General features: G+C 40.8%; 1 protein-coding gene across 1 annotated transcript in view; it reads right to left on the bottom strand.

The window, feature by feature from the left end:
- Positions 1–19,419, bottom strand: part of LOC142361510 (uncharacterized) — a 61,005-nt gene extending 41,586 nt beyond the window's left edge. Inside the window, exons 1-9 of the mRNA XM_075422109.1 lie at positions 19,254–19,419; positions 18,957–19,057; positions 18,517–18,586; positions 17,507–17,637; positions 15,721–15,809; positions 13,469–13,568; positions 12,217–12,260; positions 10,994–11,071; positions 1,394–1,590 (exon numbers count right to left, since the gene is read on the bottom strand). Coding sequence (XP_075278224.1) covers positions 1,394–1,590; positions 10,994–11,071; positions 12,217–12,260; positions 13,469–13,568; positions 15,721–15,809; positions 17,507–17,637; positions 18,517–18,586; positions 18,957–19,057; positions 19,254–19,419 — 976 coding nt within the window. The remainder of the gene's footprint in view (positions 1–1,393; positions 1,591–10,993; positions 11,072–12,216; positions 12,261–13,468; positions 13,569–15,720; positions 15,810–17,506; positions 17,638–18,516; positions 18,587–18,956; positions 19,058–19,253) is intronic.
- Positions 19,420–23,942: the final 4,523 nt, after the last annotated feature.

Raw genomic sequence — 23,942 nt, 5'->3', positions numbered from 1 at the left:
ACAGAGCAATACCCCTACAGTCAGGGTGAAGATCTGGAAGAGTTTCGTGTCCCAGGTAAAGGAGCAATACAAAGAAAACACCACACAAACCACAATGCATAGCATCTATTGTCAAAAAGAAAACAGAAGCACCTCTCAGTTCAAACGCGGCAAGTAAACCAGCAGGACGATAAAATCGGCAATGTATAACAGCAAAAATAGATAGCTTGCCTGTTTTTACTAGTGTACGTGTCAAAGCACTTCAAACTAAAAATATTTCAGAAATCTGCCCATTTTCCATCTGTTATATTTCTAAGAGGGCTAACTGAAAGTTCATGTGAAAGTTCATTTTAAGTTCAAACATGTCATATCGGGTCATTTGCAAGCTAAAAGTTCATAGGAAGGTTAGGGCTTCTTTTTTTTAAAAAAAAGACTAGTGGCTAAGAGCAGCAAGCTGGCCTTATCAGACCGCCAGTTGGTTATGTTGCATGAGCAGAAGGTTCACTATACAATTTTACAGTACTTTTATTACTGAAGCAAAATATTCTTGATGCTACAGTGTTTTATCGCAGTAAATTTTGATATTTCAATTGTTCTAAGTTTTATAAAGACACTCGGCATACTATCACAGATAAGTTCCATCAGAATGAAAAAGGCTACATAATACAGATGCAGTAAAAAAAACTAACTTCAAATGACTGTATTGAAACATTTTTATCAAGCTGTCTTATCCAACCTACAGATCTTCCAATCTGTTAAGCCTCGGTTTTTTATTTGTTTTGCTTTCAAAGCTAAATCCAGAACATACATTATATCCATGTTTAGTCTACTGGCTGTTGAGAGTTTCTAGGATAGCAAGTGAAACTTTTTGAACAGAGATTCTCTGGTGGAAATCCAGTACCTAAGCATGCTTCTACCACTTCAGATGATCCACCTAAATGTCTAAGAAAAAGACCTTTACCAAGTAGTGCTTTGAAAGACACAGCATTCCACTGTTACTACCAATTCAAATGCCATGAGAAAACATGTACAAAACATACACTGTAAGCAAAAAAACTGAGCTGCAGTTAAAAAAAAAATACCTAAATCATAGTGAAGCCGTCTCAATGTTGCTTACACAGAATAAATAGTTTAAAGACTTGGTAGGTGCACAGCATGCATTAAAAAGTAAAGCAAAAGGAGCAGTGATCAGAGATTTTAATTAGTCAGCCAGCAAGACAAATATGAGTATGGTTAAAATTTCAACAGGAATTTCTAGCAAAAGTCCTTGAAAAAAACCAGCTGAATACAGTATCACATGGTAAGGGACTGATGAACAAGAAATACGCAGAGAAAACACTGAAATTAAATTAATCGCTTTAGTTTGATAGCCCAGTTCACTGACACAGATCCCTTAACATGTAAGAGGACTAACCTGGAATTTCAGTGATGGAAACTCCGGAAAAGTCACATGTGACATCTGGTAAAAGATAGCGTTGAGGATTGCCCAATTCATATAGCAACTGTTCAGCTACAGTGCCAAAAGAGATTAGTCCCCCTGTGTCTGGTGGTTTGGAAATAATAAAGTCTCCTTCGGAGGAACATTCTACAATGGGAAAGCCTATGTTGTGCCTAGAATATGAAAAACATTGAAAAAACCCTATAAATACAAAGGGAAAGTGCAAAGAATGAGTGACAATAAACAAGAATTTTATGGTAATGATTAATTAAATAAAACTGATCCAAGAGTTATAACATATCTGGTTGTTTCTGAAGAAAAAGCACTGAACAAAATGCTTAACCAAAATTTTACTGCCTGGCAAAGGAGTGCAGATGTAACAACATATACCAACAGTAAACAGAAGTGAGCAAGGGGATGGAGGACACTAACAGAAATGGTTAAGGCAAAAACAAGTCAAAAGAATTAGAGGACTATGATTAAGCAGCTAAAATCAGAAGAAAAAACACAATCACTAATCCTAGCCTAGTTTGGCCACGTCAGCGCACACACAGCATGAAGGTGAAGACATCTAAATGGATCCTGCACTCTGTAAAAAGGCAGCCAAAGCAGGAAGAACAGACTGTGCTGGAAGCCTCAGAGGTGAAGGGAAGCAGGAAACAGGAATAATCACACCTATTAAGGACAATTTCACGTTTATAATAAATTATACACAAAAAAGTTATAATCAGGAAACAGAAGGATATATGAAAGTTAAGATCTTCAGCCCAGAACTATAATAAAAGACAGAATGAACAGAAAATTATGAGGCATAGCAAAAAGAAAAGCAGTAAACCAGAAAATTACAGACATGTTTGCAAACTCAAAATATTCCTCTTCCTCACATTCTCACAAGAGTAATATCCAGACAGTGATCAAACAACTCACAGTAAGAGGCATACGCTGGTCACTGTAGTAGCAGGGCAGAATTTTCAGGGTGATGTGGATAAGATCTAGGTATCTGCCTTCCTGGCCAAAGGGCTTTCATTTTATTTACAGAGAATTTGAGCAAAAGTAGTGACTTAAGCAAAGTACCTGAAAATGCAAAGAAAGCCTTAATGTTCTCCTAAAAAGGCTACCTGGCTCACTCCCCTCTCACAGGAAGTTGGAAATTTGTGCAAACAAAGTGTCCCAGAAACACAAAATGAACATACAACAAGGAGTTAAGGAGATACAGCCCCTTGCAAAAGCCACACTGTTCTAAGAAGGTCCTGATAATGAAAGGTGGTGAACACCATTCTCATTAAAGTCAATGACCTTCAGGTCCTTCATACATACATAGAATCAGTTCATTCCTGAAATGAACTATTTTTGGGTGTTGGTGGGAACAATGTGCTGAACATACAACCAAAGTGGTTTATCAGCAAAGGTTAGATGAAGATGAACACACTTTGTATAACATAAATCCACAAAGTTTTGAAGGAAGTAAGCAAAGAAACCAGTGAACTCTTAAGTGACATTAGTAAAAGTTCATGGGAGTTTGAACAGATTCCTTATCATTGGGAAGTTTCAAACATAACCTCATTATTTAAAAAAGGATTAAGAGACAAGCTCTGTTACCACAGATCAGCAACTTTAATACTGACAGTGTACAATACTTGGCAAGTATGGTAGCTGGAAGACACCTAGAAAAGCCCACGACGAATCAGTAAACATTATACTTCATTACACTGGTCTTTGACAATATTTAAACCACTAAACAGATAAAGGGAAACTAAAAAAGAACGACCTTGGTGAATACAAAGAACGGAAAGTCTATAAAAAAAAATGTTGATTCCAAGTTATTTAGATTTTGAAAGGAAGAGGAGGGAGAAAAGATGGTAGCAAGGAGTATGTAGCATTCAACATATTAAAGTGTGACACAGGAAAAAAAAACCAGCACCCAAAACCCCTCTCAATTCTTGGCCTTGAACATTAATGTAGGGTAACCAACTAACATGTGTAATTATCCCAATTTCACAGGTAAGGAGACACATACAGGAAGCATCATCATTTGCCCAGTGTTACACAGCAGCATCAGCCATTGAACACAGCCAGAACTAAGAAGCTTCTACCCTCTTGGTGCCATCACTGTGTGCTTTGACCCTACGATCTGTCTTGTCTTAAGGCAACAGCACCAGGTGTCTTGCTAGCAGGCTCAACACAGCTTATGTGCCTAACATCCACCAAGACCGATTACCAAGTTCAGTCTATCCCACTGCAGTGACAACTGGTACCCTTGCTGCAGCCCTCGTTGATCTAAGTCATCAGCACATGCCTGCACCTACTCCCCAGCGACCTCCGTTTTGAAGGATGAAGAGGTAAACTGTAGACACCCAACTTTCTACTCTGAACCACCGCATCTACTAACATTGATTAAACTTCAGTTTAACCAAGCTCCACTTTTAAAAGACCCCAACCATTAAAAAACAAAAACCAACAACAATATAGTGGGCAAAGAGAGAAATTTCACCCCCTGGTTAAAACCTGGCAAACACGTCGCTAAGAGCAGACCGATCATGGAAGACAGCAGATAAACACTACCAGTATAAAGAACACTTATTATTCAGGTTCCCTTAATATGCAAAAGGAAGGACAGACTCTGATTTTCCTGTTACCTTAGGGCCAAAGTCAGAGGATCTTTATGGTGGAATTTTTTATGTTTCCAGCATAGCTGGAAAGAGAGCATTAGAGGTATGAAAGTACTTTCTGGAACAGCTTCCAAATAGCCTCTAAGGTTGAGACAACATATTTGCTATATAAAAAGGACATTCAGCTCTTACCACTTGCAGCAAAGTGTTGACCCAAAACTGTATAAAGGAGAGAAGACATTCTAACAGATTAAAAAACCAAACATACACACTAAAAAAAGAGGGGAAAAACAAAAGTCCTCCTAGGAAAGGCATGCTGACACAGAATACTAGCATGTCTTGGCATTCAGGAGAATAAAAAGAATTTCTAGCGATAATTAAGTCATTCTGAATCCAGAAAGTCAATGAAAAGAACACTATAATCAGTGACTTATTTTTCAGTCATCTCTTTCATTGTTACTCTGTTTCAACAGTTACCGAAGGTATGAAGGAAGACTTTTTGCCTTCATCCAAGAGAAGTGTGAGGGATGTTTCCTCCTTGAGGTCCAACACCACGCAATGAATTTTTCCGAATGCTGTTAGTTGCAGCAGATCTGTGTTCTCCCAGGTCATGTCAGCTCCAAAAGCTTCCCTCACTTTTTAGCAATTCAAAACTTATAGATGCAATGAATTGAGTAAGAAGCCCCTGGATTCCATCTGTACTGTAACTGGATGACTGAGAACACACATACATCCTATACTAACTCATAGTATATAATAACTACATTAACACGTGCATGCTTACAAGCAAGATGTATTTTGTATATTGCTAAAAGACATTACTTAAAATTAATTTTCAGCTTGGAAAAAAAATGGGCTAAGTCAACCCTACGGCATGATTCAGTCAAGCGACAGTTACTTAAACCTGGTGTTAGCGCTCACTAGCAGCAATAGCTACCTGTAAGGGGTATTATTCTAGCAGATACCACAGGTACTATGATCACACCATCACCCCACTGCAAGAAGTAACTCTTTGCCTGATTCACTGGTAGGTTTTGCTGAACGACTACACATCATACTGCATCCGCTCTGTGACACACCAACTTTATGCTGGCCATAACCCATAGCCAAGTTGTAAGTTTGTATAGTGTAACAGGGAAGTTAAACCACAGAACTATGAACTTCAGCAGCAACTACAGTCACGGCATCCAAACTGGCATAGTGGCCAAGTGGCACCCTTCAATAATAAAAGAATTGCATCAGTTCAGTGATAAAATCCCCTAGTAGGATGGGGCAGTATCAAGCAATGTAAACAATTCTGAAAAGAAACTACTAAAATGAATTCTAATTAAGTCATGCCATTGTGCAATTAATAAAATACAATACTAGAGATCAATATGAAAGTACTACTTTTAAAACATTTTGAGCAGTTCTTTCAATACAGAGTTAAAATACAGAAGTAATATACATCAGTTTGTGAAAGATGACAACTACCATTCTTTTATCTAACATGTCTGTTCCGGGTTGCGTATTTGGTATTTAACAACTAAATAAATTATATGCATTTGTAAACCAGAGCACTGAATAAACCCAAGCTAAGATTAAACCTCAGAAACCCCCTCCATGTTGGTGAAAAGTTAACAGTTAAAGCAGGTCCTCACTGACTACAGCACAGGGGTAACGCAGTTTCAAAACTGGTTTTGCTGCTGAAGCAATCTTCTCATCAACCACCTAGAGCTGTGGTCCTACTCTAATAGGAGTCACGGTCCTGAAACTGAGTCTCCTGTCAATTCTCTGCCTGCCAACAACTTACTGCTGTACTAATTTTTTCCATGTAAAATGCTGGGTTTTCTTCAGTATTGGCTCTCAGAAATATTACAGTTTACAGGCATGTCACAGGTGATAACATGAACTGTCTAAGCAGAGATGTCCTCTGTCTGTTCTGGGACAATGCATTATTCAACTCTGTGCAGCTATAAAGATAGCCTTCCTTCTTGTTTTGCTGCATATCTTGCACTATTTGCATTACAAAAAAAAAAAAAGTAAAACCCACGATTAGTACTGGATCCTGTTTGGTTCATGGAGAAAGACACTGAGACAAAATGAGTATTTCTTCTCTCATAAGGTGTCAAATCCCTCAAGCACCTCATTCTGGCCACTGCTGGCAGACTGGTGAGATTACTGGCAACAAAAGATGGGACAGTTACTGTAGCACACTTATTTGTAGGGGAAGATGCTGCAAGACACAAAACCCAAAAAAGCCACAGTAAATTAGCACATGACATGGAAGTGAACCAGGGTCCAAGTAGGCTGTGGTGTGAACTTTTAGTTTTACAGCTAATGCAGTTTCCTGGGATGAGACCCAGTGAATGCCACGCTGAGGAGAGCTCTAAGTCAAGCTTAGAGTAGTGCTCCCTGGGCACGTACTTTGACCATAATGCTATTAGGCAAAAAGCAGAAACTGCTACCACTTCTAGCAGTGTTCTTACACTTAATCTAAAACTGCTGATGTGTCAGGCAAGACCAGCACAAACTTACAGGTAGTGTACACGCATCTCTTTCCATGTAGGTACCAATGCGTCTCCTAACTTCTGCTGCAATCCCGGTTTAGACAAAGTTACTTGATTGCATCACTTCTCTGACTAAGGCATTTCAGAGTACGCATTGTATGTAAATTTGTAACGCGTTGACAACTTCATGCCGATCAGACAAACTGCCTGGTGTTCTCAGCTGCCGGGAAGAGATGGTGCTACAGAGAAAAAGGCATTCCACATTGCTTAATTTGGGACTTGAACAGAATCCAGGACACAAGTCCCCATCACCAATCTGGATCCAGCCCTTCAGAGACTACAGCTATTGACTTACCCTTTTGGTCATCCCAGGCCAGAGGATTATGCAGTCTCAACCATTGTGCACTCTTGGCTTAGAGCAAAATGTCAGTGTTTATCATCTCCTCAAAATGATTACTCTACTGATCAGCATTAGTTTATTCTCTCCTGCATTTCAAAACAAAACAAAATCATGTACTAATCACCCGCTGGCACTAAATAATAGTAAGAGACAGCAACGTCTGGGGTTAAATAAAAGAATTAAGTAGCTTTATACATACAGATAGATACAGAGCTGCGCATTATCAATATAGTTCTGGCATCACAGTTCATTTTGGCACATTGCATGAATTGCCAATTGAGTGCGGTGCACTAGACATTAAATAGGGAGCACTGATGTATTATCACTTCTGACCATCTGCTGACATATATTGCTACACAAGTAACAGAAAAGAAGTGCCTTTTTTGATAACATTTACTTAAATCAGTCATTTAAGAATGCTTATTAGTCTTCTGTAAACTGTGAACTAATGGTGTCTTGCATTTTCTCTGCTAGACATCACAGTCCACGCAAGGCAAGTCAAGCAGCCTTCCTCTCACTGAAAAGCAAACAGCATCTAGCCCCTCTAGCTCTCTGCCAATTTTCAAGGAAACTGGACGAAACTTTACAGCTTCAAGATTCCTGTATTAAAGTCAAATACATTAAGGAGATACACCCAGGACAATTAAAGAAATCCCAGTGCCTTAGGTCAGCAGACAGAAATCAACTAAGCCTAGGTTCTATCAACTAAAGTAACTTGGAGAGTCACGAGTTGGAACATGCACTTTACTTGTTTTACATTAAAAACTTACTCTACTGAGACAACAAAGAAAACAGACAGAATAGCTTAGATTTTGATAGCTAACCATTCAATTGCCACAATACAGCCACGTTAACATTCCTGAGACTTCAAGCACTCTTCTGCAGTGGAACTGAGTTCCCAGAAGTGGTCTACATCAAACATTTCAAGACAATGTAAAAAAACCCTACAAAACTATGTTGGATGAATGAGGTCGGTCCAATCCAGCAACTCAGTACACAGAGACATGATAATATATGCATGGTATGCGAGCTCTGACTTGTCTGGCTTTACTTAGTTTAATTTAAAGTGCTCCTGTTTACATAGTTCATTATTTTTGCTTATGCATAAACAATAGACAGATAAGGTTCATAAGCCTAAAATTTTATAAATTCTTCCTTTTTCTGTTTACAAGTTAGAAAAACTCATACCCTTCAGCCCTTGTTAGGAGTATGCTTACATGTTTTTCAGCAGCCCAAGACAGAAGAGCAATGTGGGCTACCAATCTTCAGAAGAAAAAAACCGCAAAGACAGTCAAAAAATGACCTGAGCCTAACCATAACCAAGCCTACCCCCTTGCGACAAGATGCGAGGAAAAGAGAGAGACTGCCCTCTAGTGTTTAGTCACCAGAGAACAGCGTAAACGCTGCGGAAGGTTTTCTTAAGCTCTACCGTAAAGGCCCAGTAAACGTTTGCAGAGCTGAACGGTAACTGGTCCTGGCTTCATGAACGCGCTCACAACAGTGAGAAATTCGTATGCGAAAGGCACTTTGATGACAAACACAGAGATTTGACTTGCCTTTTCACCCTGCACTTACTGACTTTGTTGGGCTGGCTTGGATTTAACATTACATGTCACAGACACTATGATTTATTGAGATATAAATAACACACACTTACTGTCAGGAGACTGCTAAAAACACAGCTATTCCTAAATGAGGGAGAAATCATTACTAGACTGCAGTCAAGTAACTTCTGCAAACTGTCTCAGAGCTCTGTTAACCTCCTGGCAATGTAAGTAATATGAATGGCAGCAGGTATTGTATGCTTTGGTCATTACTGAAACTGAGAGTGATCACATTATTATTGCGTATTATTATGCAATGCATTATCTGCATGTATCAAAAACAGATTCAGACTGTCTAAATAACAAAAAACCCAACCCTATCAAGTTTCTTTAACTTAAGGAGTCAACAGATTGCTACAAAACTACCAAATGGAAAATGCGTTTTTCTGCAGCCCAAAAGCTTTCATACATTTCATACATTTGGGCCTAAACATAGTAAACAACTATTTATTGGGGCGAGGGAAGCTGTAACGCTAACAAATCTCCTTCCCCCTGTATTCTAAATAGATGTGCTGGACCACAAGTGCACTTTCGTCAGTCTTCTACGCTGCCCATCCAAATACAAAGTTCACCTGTTTTTTTGGTTTTGACTAGTTTTAGGAGTTTATCATACAGGCCACCACATAACATGCTTTTACTTCAAGAATTTCATCAATTAAACGCCTAAGATTTGCAAATCAAAACATCAGTTTTAAGGCACCCTGATTATTCTTTAGCAGGCTTAACCTGAAGGTAAACAGATTACTGTATTAGCACAGATACCCTGGTGTTTCTGAACCATGCATGAATGTAACAGCACAGTATTGGGTATTAATCTTCTGTATTCTTTAACAGTGATTCAAGTCAGCACCAGCCAGCTTTAAGCCACAAGACTACTATGATTGTAGACAGAGCTGTATAATTTTTATATATACACACACACGAGGATTAGCCATGCATACACAATGTACATATACTTCTCCGTAAAATGAGCTACTCCCACTCCAGTAGCTCATTGCCTAATGAGCTTCCTTACTTTTTTTAAGCCAGACTGTAATTTTTCACAGAAAAATCCTTAAAGAACTACCAAGCATTTTAATAAGAAAAGTAGTATTCTGTTTTTTTTCTTTTGTTCTTTTATAGAGCGAGGTATTCTGGAGTCACAGTTACAGGAGATTATGATACAGCATAATAAAATCATCAGCAAATACATCAGAATAGGAATAAGATTAGCAGTTACAAATTTCCAAACTGAACACTGTCTCAGCACTATAAACCCTCTCATTTCATTTCCCATTGAACACAACAGTGAAGAGTGAGCGCAGTTTGTTCAGGGCTAGTAGCCATCTAACAGGTGAAAATACATGTCTGATATTGTTTCTTTCAGTACCATATGTGCCTTCACCTATAAACTAGCAGTGTTCATCAACTCAGAAAAGCAAGAGTACGTCTTTCAGGATCATGCCCTGAACCAGAAACAGTCGCTGCAAGCGTGAGGGGTGGGGGGGGGAATATCTTGGCAGCCCTAGGGAACTAACTCAGGAGAGCGGCTCTTCAATTGCAGGGCACAGTGTCCTGCTGGTTCACCCACCCGGACCACGGGCTGCCCCCAGCGGCCCCCCTCCCAGGGCCAACGTGGGAGCAGGAACACGCCGGATGAAAGCCGCCCTTCTCTCCTGGTTTCTCCCACTGCTCGTCAGCCCTGTCCTCCACCACGTAAAGAAAGCACCGCCTGCCTCGTGACACGGCACAGTACAGGGTTCCTCCATCTCACCGCAAGGAAAATAGCAATAAACTGCAGCTAGAATCACTCATCCTGTGCAAAACATGTTCCCTGACTACTTTTAAACTACTCTTAAAAAGCAGGCTACATTAGCCCTTCCTTGCGGTACTTCTCAGCAGGCACAAGGACCTACCTCTGTAAAAGCCTAACTCAGTAGGTCTGAACACAATATACACACGTAATTTTCTGAAAGGACTGACAGCTCAACACATCTGGGGAGATCAGGTCATACAGCACACATTCATCCCCAGCAAAACGGACTGTGGCACACATTCATCCCTAGCAAAATAAATTACATAAAATTTGTGACTGAACAGGAAGCAACTCTGATCTAACTGAAGACTGACGAAACAGCACCCAAAATACACATTGCCTTTTCCATTACAATCATACATGAAAGCCAATACAAACCTTTCCAAAAAGCAGACGACAAAGACAGAAGCAGAAAAAAAATAATCTCAAAGAAGGGCTAATTTTTTTTCAGATCATCTGCTTAAGTTAACAAAGAAAGCCCCCAGCTGACCAGAAAGGAAAACTGCAACAGGGAGAACAGACCTTGTAGAAAAGTAACATTAAAGCAGAAAAATACCAAGAGCCCTATATTGCCTCCCCCAAAAGAATAAAGTGGAAGCAGTTTTCACAGCACAAATATAGTAGGAAACCTCCTCTCTGGTCCACTACAAACATACAGGCTGATGTCATGGTTACCTACCAGTCTGGCACTGCATGCCAGTCAGTGAATATTCCACCTGTACACTGAGCACCACATTCAATGAGATGACCTGCAAGGCTGGGAAAATGGCATTCAATAACTAAATATTCTCTTAAAATCAAGTTTCACAAACTCACATTTAAAATATAATAGTACACTAGAAATAAAGCTAAATAACAGAACATGCTATTTTTTCCTCTCGATAGGCATCTAATACATTTATGAATTACACATTAAACATAACAAAGGATTCTGAAAGATGAGTATATGAAGAGTTGATATGAGTAACTTTTACACAAGGAATCAAGCGAATTTCCTGAAAAAGATGAACATCTAAGATTACCTGACACCAAAAAAGAAGTTTCATTGGTCTTTTTAAGAAATCTTGATCTAAATTCAGTATCTTAGCAGTCTGCATTCTGTGTAACTAAATATGCATAGCCCATTTTTAAATCAAGAGATAGAAAACCTCACTTCCAATGCAAAGGACAGAACATATTATGATTATATATTATGATTTTCAACTCTTTGATTGAGATATTCCATAAACACTCAATAGGATTACGATTAAAATCCTCCTGCCTCCGTCACCCCCAACTCAGTGCAGGCCAGAGTTTCTCTCCACATTTATTCTCAAGCAGCAGGAGGTCCAAGCATACTACTACCAGGTGTACTCAGGTTGCCTAAGCCGTCACTCATTGTTATGGACTTCAATGCAGTCAAATGATGCAGAAAGTTAAATCAGGTGACAGAATTTTACCCTATGCTTTCTGCACATTCCAAACCTTAGGACTAGGGTTTGCAAACGGGAATGTTGAGCTTCTGCAAAACCACAACAGGATGCTGACCTCTGACTGAACCTCCTTCTGTGCGTCTTTGGGGATAAGACCTGCTACCATGTCAACTACCAACACTGATGGCCAAACAGAAAAACCTGGGAATTACTGTCTGTACTGTAAGATTTCACCTCGACACAAAATGGACAGTAAGAAAGTTAAACTGTTCAATAAAATCATTCACTCCTTTCCTCATTTTGTTATTTTAAGTTGGTTCCAGAATGAAGCTTCTATAATTTCAATTCCAAACCACAGAGCATTAAGTGAGGCTTGAAAAGAACCCAAAATCTAACATTCAAAAAATCACTAAGGGCATAAAAAGTTCTATTAAGCTGACATTGTATGATATGAAATATAAATTTATCCATTTCTTCTTATATCATTTACCTTCCCGCAGCTAGCAAGTCAAATTCATCCCTATTCCAGCCAAACTAGAAGAGAAATACAAATATGTTACATATATAAAAGTTTCATACAGTACAGCAAACTGCACGTAGTATGTTCACTGAGTAACAATGCATTGGATATATTTTTACTTAACTGCAGAAATCTAAAAAACAATAACTGACAGACGCTGTATGAGGATTTGAGTTGCTACACAGTAAATTAGTAAAACAGCTGATGTATTTCAGTTTTCCTCGTATTATCTAAAACAAACAAACTCTTAAAGTCACACCCTTTTCAAAAAAAAGGAAGTGCAATATTCATATTATTCAAAATTTGCATAACACAAAGGTTATATGCATTGATTCCTATTTAGAACTTCACAGTAATCTCCCTAAATCCTTTCAATACATTAGATAAGGTCTCTCTGGAGTACATAATACACACTGACAGCTATTTTGAGAATGTAAACAGCTAGGAATGAAGTAAGTCATAGCAGCAATCATAAATGAGAACATTTAAGTCTAGATTAGGCAATGTTTGATATGCATGAAGTCAGAAGTGTATGAAGTTTTAGACAGAATGCCTGTAACTAGACAATGACACATACTCTATTTGTCTTACCTTTTTTTTTTTTTTAAAAAAAAAAGGCACCCAAAAGATAGCTTCTATATTTCAGTGTGTGGTCACCCACAAAAATGCATAACCTATTCAAAATACTTCAGAAAACCACATATCCTGCTTGTGTAATTTGTTGAAATTCAAGGAATTTGACAAATCTTGCACTGAAACTCCACTACTTAAAACAAAACTGCTAGCCCATTGAAAAAGACCAGTGTTTTAGACCACCTGATGTGCCTCCCCCCACCCCAAACCAAAGTGAGCTCTACTATCGCCACCATAAGAAAAAATATTTCTGAACCTTACACACCAAATTTTAAAGAGGCACTGGGGAGGGGGAGGGGGCGGAAAGTAACAGTGAAACACTGGTGAAACATGGTAAGACTTCCTGAAGTTCACCAAAATGCTTTCCCGCTTCATGACACACAAGTTCATAAATATCTCTGCTATAAGCCTAGGAGAAGTCACAGCTGGCAACTTCTCACGCATGCAACGAAAAAAAAAAAAATCTAAGGTGCTCATTATTTTTAATTTAGTATCTCTATTTTCATAAGGACCAAAAATTGTCTGACAACGATTGCCAAATATTCCTTCACATGTGTTCATAATCATATGGAAATTAACTTCCACTTACAGAATGAATGAGTGGTCCTAATACAATCCCACTGTCAACACATCTACCCGTCACAACAATATCGGCTCCGAGGTCAAGAGCCCTGCTTATTGGCCTTGCACTAAAGATAAAAAAACACAACAGTAAGTAACTTTACTTTTTAAAGCATCTTCTAAAAAAATAATTTCCCTGCCACACCCAGGGCAAAAATCACTTAAAACATCCCATACGAAATCAATGCAACCAACTTTGACAACCAACTTGTCATTTTGCACATACAACAAGAATATTTTCAAAAGCAATCATCACAACACCCTAGCAAATTCAGGTACCTAAATGACATCACTGAAACACTTGTCTTGATGCTCATAGAAGCCATCTCGAACATAGTGCACAGCAGGTAACTTCTGTTATCAATAACAGAAAACAGTGTTTTTCAGAGATTCGTTACTCTTATTTCATTTGTAGGTGAGTATATAAAGACTAGTATTTTTCACAGAGAAAGCTTGGTGACTTCACCCTCTAATTTTAAACCTTTCAGGTCAATTTCCGTAAGTGTTTTTAGAATTTGCAATATCAACCAACTTCAAGAAGGGCACTGTGCAGTCATTTTTGAAGAAACTTGGGCAATGCATTTTCTGGACTGGTCAGGTAAGAGTTGGCCCACTCAAATTACTCAGGCTTGAAAATATTCACCCAGGTGAACCACTCAACTTATACACTTCAGTGAACAAGCTTTGACCAGAGTGTGCAGCTCCCGGCTTCTAAACCCACGTCGCCTGCCGGTTCCTTCTATTCTTCATCAAATAGGCAGCTTGAAAATAGAAACCACACAAACTGTGTGCCTTGAGGAACAAAACCAAGAGCAGTGTTTTTCTACAGCTTCTACAGACTTAGCCCTGTTTTTGTCAGGGGGCAGAGGTCAGAAGACACACAACTTCTCTTTGTGATGTAAACATAAAATGTAAGTATGTTTTCACCCTACCGCGACATGAACCAAACAATACTAGCCAGAAAAACAACCAAATATACAGCATACAGAAACAATTTATACCTCTGGGCATAGTGTTAAGTAACAGTCACAGGTAAACAGCACAAATGGGGTTTCAGAATACATACAGACAGGATACTGATAGAAAAACTACCTTTAAAACACAGCAAATAAAGCTGTTTGGCTCATTGTTAAAAATGCATGTGAGCGCAGCCCACAGAACTCCTAACAGCCCAAATTAGGAGGGACAGAATAAACACTTCGGGATCGATACACCAATTTAGATTTTTTAGATGGAGTTTACACACTTGAATCAAGAATCAAAACATCAGATTTAGGGAACTAGAAGTGAACTATCTACAGAATTTAGAGATTTTACCCAATACACTCCGATATTGACTTGTTTTACAGGCATATATAGATTTATCATTTGCTTTGTGAATATGCATCCACTGTTCATGCTGTCAAAGAAAAAATGTAACTTACAGAAAAACTGATTTAAGAGGCTGCTAATAGCTTTACATTTCAATGCAACAGAGATTAAGGAGCCCATAAAGAAACACCGTTTTTATTAGAAAACCAAGAGCAAGAGTCTGCTGTTTTAGCATCTGTTAATGAAGCAGACAGAGGTAACGGATTTTTAAAATGTCTCATCCTCACACTAGCCTGCTTTTGTCGTCTCTGCTTTGTTTTGCACTGCTTTTTGACTTGCAAACAAATCAACAATCACCCGAACTGGAATGAATACTTTCTCACAATTATGAATCTTAAACGTTATTTCTTAGATTTCATTTACAGTTACTTATGATCTGCAAATGTTGCAAGTCAAAAGTTTAGCAAACAGAAAATCCAGCAACAACAGAGAACACTAATGACAAATTTAAGAAGACTCATCTATTCAAGTGTTCTTCTTTCACAAAGAAAACTACATGCTGTGTTAGGTACAGCTACATCCTGCTATCTGCCCGTGGTGCATTTTTGGAAAGCGCAACAGTAATGCTGAAAAAGAGAGCACAACAGTTTTTCCATAAAGATTAATAAAAAGGAGGGGCACTGTGTGCACAGACTTCAGAAATACACTGAACAGAAATACAGGAAGGATGATACAGATGACAGAACATGGAAAAGCAAAAACAGGATCACCAAACAATTTTTTTTTCTGATTGCCTGAATAACGCAAAGGTGAACACTAGGCGGTTCTACTTGCAAAACAACAACTTCATGTAGTCAATGTGTTAAAATTATTTTTCCATAATAAAAACAACTTGTAAAAATAACTCACCCAAGATACACATTCATGCTATGAATGCTCTCTGGAAATTGTTTGCCGCTCTCCAAATCAGTGATACCAGCTCCTTTGAGGTTCTCTTTCTGTTAGAAAACAAACAAAACACCAAACCGGTAAGTATTTTGTAGTATCTACTGTAAGACTTTTATTAGTACCAGACAACAGATCACTTCATAGCAACTCTAAGCACAGTATAATGATTAAAATTAGCAACAATACAAATTAGCTGAACGGCTAAAAGCCCTGGACACACTTTTAACCACAGTGTTCCAGCACACAGCAAAGTCAGACAGTCTTTGAAGAATGCTAGTCCATTCACAGATGATCAACTACAATGCATTGGTATATTACGCTTTTAAACTGTTTTTAATTGCTGTAGGACTAAATAAATCAAACCCTGCAAACAGAAATGTCTCTGCCATAAAGTTAATGGTGGCATGGCTAGAAAACAAAGCTAATTCTGCAATTCCAAGTGATACTTAGAATACATTGTGTTTCCAGAGAGGCTGCTGGGGGGAAAGGTGCTTTTGACGATGCACTAGGCAGCTTAGGAAACCAGCGGATCCAGGGGCCAGTGACTGCATAAACTGCTAGTTACAGGGGGGATCTACAGTGTGGGAAAAAACCTTCCACTTTGAATTAATTCGATACTCTGTGTTATGGACTGAAAACCTACAAACAACAAATAACACTTCCTAGTGTAATTTACGATGCTGAGTATCAACAGTAAAAGTTGTCTGTAGACAGTATAAACTGTCTCTTTTTTGTTACTCTAAGTTATGTACTGACAATAGCATAGAAAATAATCCATTTCAGATCAGAAACGTCCATGCCAAGCTCAAATAATGACCCTTTCACTGTCGTACCAGTAATGAAATTCTGGACCACTGATGCCAAAGTAATTTCAGTGGGGCAGAAGTTTCTTGAAACGAAGTCCAAGCACTGCACATACTTTGCAAATAAAGAATCTTACTTGACCATCTTCCACATTCAACAGCATGCAAGGAGTAACAGAGCCTACACAGATAAATAATTTTCCAGGTTACAGGCAGAGATTTAACCGCAGTGCAAACCTATCGCCTTTTAACCACTATTTATATATTAACTGTTATCACCGTACTTTTTCAGGTACAGGCAACGCTTTTTATGGAACCAGACTTCACATATACAGTGTCATCGTTTAAGTCAAAAAAGGCCATATATTTCATCTTTAGATTTCAAGGGGGTTTTTTTGAATATTAAAACTTCAACCCTCCCACTTTACTTTACTGGTCATAAACTAATTGCTCAAAACCAGCGCAAAACAGCTACCTGTAACCAAAATAAAACAGGAAATGCCTGGAAACTACTAAAAACAGCTGGAAGGGATGAACATTCGAACACAGGCTAACTGCACCACATTTAAATTTAGGACGTCTAACTTTCATAATTATTTACTTTCAAGAGAACCACTAAGTAACAGCACTTCCTAACTTCTCCCGAGGAGCAAGCAGATCTTAGATCAGATTTACAGTTTGCTTCAAAAAGAAAAATGGCCGCTCCACGGTGTTGTAAAATTCACTCCCATCACACACCAAACCTAACAAGGGCCAAGAATTGTTTTCATGCACTAAAAAAAATTAAGAAAATAAGGCACAATTTTTAGATTATTTTAATAGTAGAAGGCTATGGCATAAAGATACACAAGTAAGTTCCTACAGCATAGTAAATGCCACCTTCATGTTATATAGACTAAAATAACTTGCACAACGCTACTGAGCCTCAAGACAAAGTAAAATACCTCACTCATTAGGTCATCTCCAGCAACAACAGCTATTTTCAAATCAACATCTGCTTTCTTTGCCACCTCCTGCAGGGCAGCTGCACAAGCAAGCGGATTAATTCCACCAGCATTACTGATGACACGAACACCTAAACAAAAAAGACAAATTAATTTCAGCAGCGTCAGCAATCACTGTATTTTAAAAACTTTAAGCATGCTAAAACACAAGCAAGATACCACCTCTGCAAGGTGTCAGACATCAAGTCAAGTACTAAAATCACACTAAATATGAACCCCATTTAATCTATGAAAGGATCAGAATAAGCCAACGCAAAATTGTTTACAGAAAAATAATGTTATAGATACTTCTCATCTTTCTGTTACGCATGGAAGGAGGAAAGGGACCAAGAAGACGTATCTGATGAGGCAGACGGGCAGTATCAAAACTATTCCCACAGGAACAGTATGACATCAGTCATTCAAGCATCCATGCTCTCCAAACAACTGCATTTTAGCAGAAAAACACATCTATCTCTATAGATTATACACTGTGTTAGCAAGGTGTTGGGTACTTAGAAGTAATTCCCTTTCTCCTCTCCAGCTCAGCAGGCTGCAAAGCTATACTAATGTAAAGAGAAAAAAAGCGATCGGAAAACAAGCGATACTCTAGGACTACATAGGAGTGTTGAACAACTTCTAGGCTGCACTGAAAACATCTCACGTTGCAACAAAGATCTGTAAAGCTATCTTCCACTCACAAATTAAAGCCATAATAACAAATAAATGATGATCTAGGTATATATTTATAATTACAGCAACATTTCAAATTAACCCAATTCAAATGCCTCCATCAGACCTGCACTTCACATCCATCACAACGGGATTTTTGCCGATGTTTAAAAAATTATTCCTAGGGGACAGCAAAACGCTGTGGTAAAACCCAGGTGTTCATAGTAACAGGAGCCAAACAAAACCATCCAAGCAAGTGAACTTAATTAACCCGCAGACTCATGCAAAGAGTAGCATACCTTTCCTGTGAATGTCTTTTATATAGGGAGCCATGGCAGCGGAGACAAAATCCGGAGCGTAACCTAAAACCTGAAAGAATGAAAAGCTGTAACCACTTGTTAAGTCAACCCAAACCCTCTTCTTGGTTAACAGGGAAGAGGAAACTGGTCACGGTTAAGTCAACCCACACCCTCTTCTTGGCTAACAGGGAAGCACCACCAGCTCTCAAAGCGCCTGGACAAGGCTCCGGGGCAGGGCGCGAACGCTGCCCCGAGGTGCAGCTGCACACACGCCAACACAGAGCCACACGCAAGCCAGCGGTACTCAAAAGCAAACGTGCCCCTAGAACCTGGCGTGCCTTCAACCGGCTGCGAGCCCGATCCGGGCCGGCGGAGCGCTCGGGGGTGCCTGGGCCGAGCCGGGCGCGCCGGGGCCGGGCGGCGGCTCCGGGACTACTCACGGGAGAGCGGGCTTTGGCGGCCGCCAGCAGCGACATGGTGATCTCGGAGAGGTAATCGAAGACGAGGAAATCCAGCTTCCCTCCGTACAGCAGCTGCGGCACTGGCGGGGCAGGGGAGAACCCGCCGTTAGCGCCGCGGCAGCCCTGCCGCTGAGGCGGGCCGAGCCGGGCTGTCCGGCCCCCGCTCCCGGCGACGGCCCCGGCCCGGCCGCTTACGCAACGGGGCTGTCTACGGCGCTAGCAGCCGCCGCCCGCCTCGCCAGGCCTCGGCGCCCCGCCGCCATCCCCGCCGCCTACCTGCGGCCGCCGTGTCCCCCCAGAAGCCCGAGGCGCAGCCGATGCGCACCGCTGCGCCCGCCGGGGGCTCGCAGCCGGCGCTGCGCCGCCTGCTCCAGCGCGGGGGGCGGGCAGCAGCCCCCAAGAGCCGCGGCCCCCGGAGACCCAGCAGCGCGGCGCGGCTCATGGTGGCGGCGGGCGGGCTCAGCGGCGCCGCCCCTGGCTGAGGCCCGGGCCTGGGCCCGCCCCGCGGCCCGACAGATGGGCGGGGAGGCGCCGAGGGCCTCTGGAGGCGGTTGGGAAGGGGGACGCGGGGGCAGGTTTATAAACTTATAAACTTGAGGAGCTACTGGAGAGAGTCCAGCGGAGGGCTATGAGGATGATGAGGGGACTGGAGCATCCCTCCTACAAGGAGAGGCTGAGGGAGCTGGGCTTGTTCAGCCTGAAGAAGAGAAGGCTGCGAGGGGACCTAATATATACTTACAAATATCTGAAGGGTGGGTGTCACGAGGATGGGGCCAGACTTTTCAGTGGTGCCCAGAGACAGGACAAGGGGCAATGGGCACAAACTGAAGCAGAGGAAGTTCCATCTGAACCTGAGGAAGAATTTCTTCCCTCTGAGGGTGACGGAGCACTGGCACAGGCTGCCCAGGGAGGTTGTGGAGTCTCCTTCTCTGGAGATATTCAAGACCCACCTGGCCAAGGTCCTGTGCAGCCTGCTGTAGGTGACCCTGCTTCGGCAGGAGGGTTGGACTGGGTGACCCACAGAGGTCCCTCCCAACCCCGAACATTCCGTGATGCTGTGAAACCCCGCGTTTGCTGGGGAAAATGGCAGAAGCCCCTGCTCGGCCCGGCTTCCTTCAATGCCAGCTCCCCTAACTAAAAGCAAGGCTTGCTGCGGGAGTACACGTCTCAGTTTTGAGGGGGAGGGTTTCTCAGGTTCCAGGCTGAATGTCTGGTCTGTGGGCATGAGGTAGCTGTCACCAAATCAGCCAACTGCGCCCAGGTTTCCCAGTGCCGTGGCGCGGGTCGGAGGGCTGCTGTCGAGCGTCCCCGCCGAGGGGCCATCACGTGGGGGTGCTTCGAGCGACTCCCCGCCCGCAGAGAACCCCTCTGGTGACGCCAGGACTGCGGCTCGACCGGAGGCCAGCACGCTAATCCGGTGCGGTAACTGCTGGGCCTCCCCCAGCACGCACACGCTGGTTCTAAGGGGGTTCGACTTACCTCTTGCAAATAAAACAATAATAAAATCTGGGGTCTTTGCAGGAAGGCTGAAGATACAATGTTCAGTGCGACATTGACAATGCTGGGTATGTGGTGGCGAGAGGTTGTTTTCCCTGGCATAAAAAGTGGCCATATTGAGAATACATATGTAAATACTTTTAAAAAGTGTTCATAAAGTGTCCAGTTAGACTAGTTTCTAATTGCAGTTAGAAATGATGCGGTTGAGAGAAGACAGAAAACAGTCAGGCTGTGATCTTAGAATTCGGTTCTTTATTTAGGGAGGTGCGATGATTTCCTATTGCCCGAAGGCCATGAAGTGCCACCTTCTGACTTTCTCAGTGCCTAAAATGTGATGACCAATTACTGTCCTAAGTTATTAAAGAGGCAGAACCAAGGAGGTCACAGAGAAAGAAAAGCTGGCTCACTACACATAGGGAGGGCCTAAATTTTGATTATTAAATTCTTAAAGTATTTCATTACTATGTTGAAAGCTTGCAGGTTTTGAGACCCTATAAACTAGTAAACATCCAAATAATCACAGTGGGGGAAAAAAATGTTATATACCTAGCTGACTCCAGATAGGTTTGTCCTAAATACATATTTATTTTGTAGGTCCTTAAAGTAAACTTTGAAGCAAAAACCAGAAAGAGCATCGTTTGGTACAAAACACACAGCTATCAGTATAGGCATAAAGACTAACACTTTCTGTAGCTAGATTTTAAAGTGTTTTCCATGTGTGTTTCAATATGGAATACTTTGCAGTTAGACTCCAACATACTGTAACGTAGCAGGAAACATGGCTAATCGTCAGCAAGTCTTGCAAGGGGCTGAAACCCTGTTGTGAAATTCAAATGCAGTTTACCTTGGCTGAGACTCTGTGATCAACATGCTGCAGCCCTCTGTCAATTCTGTGCTTAAACATATCCAAAATAAACGCCAGTCACTAACAAACATAATCATTTAAAACCCGTGAGTGTAGGTAAAGCTGCTGCTGCAACAGGTTGGGCCAAGATTTCGTGCTGCAAGACTGAATTTCTGGAGATGAGATGACAAAGTGGACGAGAGGCCGGTAGATGGCTGTGTTTCACCGCCGTCCTCATCCACCTCACATGCAAAACCATCCCCGGCCCCAAAAAGTGTCCTCTGCTCCGCCAGCATCCCCACATGCTGTCTGCGCTATGCAGAGAGGCAACTGTATGCATTTCCCACAAATGCATTTGTCTATATTAAGATATAAATATTTATACACACACATCCACAATGGTAGGACGGCTTTGGAATCTACAAGGTGCTTTATTGTTTTAGCTTCTTTCAAATATTTTCATAGCATGGATTTTGACTGCAACTGCTTACTGCTCACGGGTCTGCGATGGGCTGGATCTTGCTTTGTCAGAAACCATTTTAAAGCCCTTGTGGAGCATGAATACAATTTTAGCAAATTTGCATATGGCTGTTTACATGTGTGTGGGAGAATTAATACCCAACATGTGTAAGATACTAAGACAGTGCTGCTGTAATGATTAGTTCAGAGCCTGTCGTTTCATACGTGAGGTTAGGATTGTTTTGATGAAAACAGAGGCAAGATATTTAGAGGCTCTTTTCCAGGTAGGCTTGGGAAGCAATGTTCTGTGACGGTCAAGTTGTAATTTTGAGCTTTTGGCCTTTATGTGATTTTTTAGAAACAGTTTATTGCTCTTCGAGGACATCAGGTGGCACTGTGTGGTTGTCGGTGAAGCCCAGAAGAAGCTACAGTCAGTGACAAGCCTATGTGAAATTCATAGACGGAGGTGCTAGTAAAAAACTTGACCATATTTGTGGCCTATATGGGGGAAGTGGGTCAACAAGAATAGATGTCATAACTCTGTTGCATGGTAGGAATCCAGATGCACTGGCTCCATTGCTTAATGTACAACTTTTAAGAGTAAGCCAGATTTTTAATTCATCTCACAAATTTTGAGAAGGAAGGGTGGAAAAAAAATATTCTGGCTTTACTTTTTGTGCTGGAGAAAGAAAAAGGTTACAGAGTAAAAAAAAACAAAATTAAAGAATATGGGTTTTTTTGCTGTTCATGGTTCAAATGTAGGTCAGTCTGAGATTCAGTTTTCTTCAGTGACCCTAAATAGTTAGATTTACTGTTATTATGCTAGTGCCATTAATATTTCAAATGTAGGCCTGTAAACAGATTTGTGCACCAGCATGGAGCGCAGATGATGTGTAAAAGAAATGTGAAATTCATTCTTCCACTGCCATCATCCTGAAATACTAGTGTTCAGAGCTACTCCTGGAAGTCAGGGAGGACAATGCAGAGTACATTTTTCCAAAGCAAATACACTTTCCATCATTTTTTCTAGCACTTTTCTGACAGTCAGGCTTTCTCTGATTGCTTCAAAAAGTACAAGTGTTTCACAGACCAGAGTTTTATGCTGAAATATATTACTTGTTTGCTGTGTTTCCTTTAATGTCACTGTAAATCACAGAATCACAGAATGTAGGGGTTGGAAGGGACCTCTGTGGGTCATCTAGTCCAACCCTCCTGCCGAAGCAGGGTCACCTACAGCAGGCTGCACAGGACCTTGTCCAGGCGGGTCTTGAATATCTCTAGAGAAGGAGACTCCACAACCTCCCTGGGCAGCCTGTTCCAGTGCTCCGTCACCATCAGAGGGAAGAAGTTCTTCCTCATGTTCAGACGGAACTTCCTGTGCCTCAGTTTGTGCCCATTGCCCCTTGTCAAATAAGTTCCTTTCCAAAGCAATAGTATCAGCAGATACCGACAAATATTTTAGTTTGTTGAGGAGGCTCTGTTTAGTTTATTGAGGCTTTGTCCTCTTAACTAATTACAAAATATCCAGCAAATATTTGAATTTATTACTTATCTCATTCCCACGAATTAGCGCATCTCTTTGTTTAACAAATGGAGTTCACGGCTCTTGCCCTCAAGGTAAAGCATACATTGCAGTCTCTCTTTTGCAGACAGTCTGAAAACCAACCCTTTGTAAGAGAATCAACAGTTGAAAATGATCTCTGTAAATCAGTAAAGGGAGAGAATTTGCCATGTTGTATCTAATACCCCTATATAAGACACAAACAACTCAAAGCTCAATAATGATGTTTAACTGATGCCAACACATGGTTTGGGAGTTTGTAGTATTTCAGTAGATTTTTAGCACGTTGAAGTATAATGTGCTGTGCTCTGGGACTCAGAGAAACCTCACTTGTGACAATGCAATAATGTATGTAATCTTCTGAGCTATATAGACTTTTTTCTTTGTAACACATTTCTGTTGGGTTTAGGAGATATATTCTGTCTTAATCCCTTAGCATTTGAATGAAGCTGAAATAAAATCTGAAATGTATGAAAATAAGTAAGCATTAAAAAGATAGACTGTAGGAGTTTTGAAAAGTAAGGTAATAGCTCATTCAGACCATCAAACATCTGGCTTATGGACATGAGGTATTTTCAGAAGTACTGTAAAGGTGAGGTGTGTT

This window comes from Opisthocomus hoazin, chromosome 5, assembly GCF_030867145.1.
Source record: "Opisthocomus hoazin isolate bOpiHoa1 chromosome 5, bOpiHoa1.hap1, whole genome shotgun sequence".
Taxonomy (NCBI): Eukaryota; Metazoa; Chordata; class Aves; order Opisthocomiformes; family Opisthocomidae; genus Opisthocomus; species Opisthocomus hoazin.
The sequence above is the reverse complement of the archived record's forward strand: the minus strand, read 5'-3'. Positions and strand labels throughout refer to the sequence as shown.